This window comes from Limulus polyphemus, unplaced genomic scaffold (assembly GCF_000517525.1).
Source record: "Limulus polyphemus unplaced genomic scaffold, Limulus_polyphemus-2.1.2 Scaffold9474, whole genome shotgun sequence".
In the NCBI taxonomy this organism is placed as follows: Eukaryota; Metazoa; Arthropoda; class Merostomata; order Xiphosura; family Limulidae; genus Limulus; species Limulus polyphemus.
This window is the reverse complement of record NW_013675084.1, coordinates 1-1,552: the sequence shown is the minus strand read 5'-3', so window position 1 is coordinate 1,552 and position 1,552 is coordinate 1. Positions and strand designations below refer to the sequence as shown.

The 1,552-nt window shown below is 30.5% G+C and overlaps 1 protein-coding gene across 1 annotated transcript in view; it reads right to left on the bottom strand.

The window, feature by feature from the left end:
• The window catches only part of LOC106475938 (zinc transporter 5-like), a gene marked incomplete at its 5' end in the record, with an annotated part of 8,291 nt that extends 7,372 nt beyond the window's left edge, over positions 1 to 919 (bottom strand). The window contains 2 exons of the mRNA XM_013936613.2: positions 403 to 412; positions 762 to 919. Coding sequence (XP_013792067.1) covers positions 403 to 412; positions 762 to 919 — 168 coding nt within the window. The remainder of the gene's footprint in view (positions 1 to 402; positions 413 to 761) is intronic.
• Between the last annotated feature and the right edge of the window lie 633 nt (positions 920 to 1,552).

Genomic DNA, 1,552 nt, shown 5'->3' with positions numbered 1-1,552 from the left:
AAATTATTATTTCGTTTACCACAATGAACTATTTTTATTATTATGTTTGTTAAACAAAAATACAAAAAAAACTGAAAAAAAGGAAAGAACATTGATGTCAAACGAGTATGCATCCTCATTCATCCAGATTTTTTTTGTGTGAAATCTACATCTTTTAGTATCAAAACTACGTGTTGTGGTCTTTCTTTTGTGTATTGTGTTATGATGTTTTGTGAAAAATCTGTACGTGATGGAGAAAAATGGATTTCATTCTCGGATTCAGCGTACAGGAATTACTGTGGAGTGTAGAACATGTAAAAATTTCAAGACAATAAAACCATCGCAGGCATGTGTAATTTAAAGGTTCATAAAAGTAAGAAATAAGTTAAAGTCAGTGCTCTGCCCTGAAAAAAAGAACTTTACAAGATTCAGACTAAAAAATGACTAACTAATCAAAATTCAAGTTTATTTTTTTCTAAAGTACACCTATATTTAAACTTAAAACTTTTTGTCCTGAACCTATTAAAATGGATTTAATTTCCTCTTTCATGTAATGATAATGAATTAAAAAAAAATTTTTAAATTATCTTTCCATTATTTTATAAAGTAAATATCAGTTTCTTCATAAAACATTTGTTTGTTTGTGTGTAGTTAAGCACAAAGCTACACAATGGGCTAACTGTGCTCTGCCCACCAAGGTTATCTGGCACCGTAAAGTCCGCACACATACCACTGTGCCACTGGCGGCCACATAAAGCGTTTACTGGAGATCAGAAACTCACCCGTAAGGAAAAGTACGAGTTGCTTTTCGCCTGGCTAATAATGATGCACTAAGACCCATAATAAGAGCTGAACAGTCAAACAGCATATGAAATCCGTCGGATACGAGCCCTAGACTATTGGTCCAAACACCATACAACAATTCAATAAATGTGAATCCCTAAAAAAAAAAACAGATCCACATTATCTGAAAAAAAACAACAACAACAAAGAAACAGATCCATATTATCTGAAGAAGAAAAAACAACAAAGGAACAAATTCACATTATCTGAAAAAACAACAAAGAAACAGATCCATATTATCTGAAAAAACAACAAAGAAACAGATCCATATTATCTGAAAAAAAACAAAGAAACAGATCCATATTATCTGAAAAAAAACAACAAAGAAACAGATCCACATTATCTGAAAAAAAAACAACAAAGAAACAGATCCACATTATCTGAAGAAGAAAAAAACAACAAAGGAACAGATTCACATTATCTGAAAAAAACAACAACAAAGGAACAGATCCACATTATCTGAAAAAAACAACAAAGGAACAGATCCACATTATCTGAAAAAAAACAACAAAGAAACATCCACATTATCTGAAAAAACAACAACAAAGAAACAGATCCACATTATCTGAAAAAAACAACAAAGAAACAGATCCACATTATCTGAAAAAAAAAAAAGAAACAGATCCACATTATCTGAAAAAAACAACAACAAAGAAACAGATCCACATTATCTGAAAAAAACAACAACAAAGAAACAGATCCACATTATCTGAAAAAAACAACAACAAAG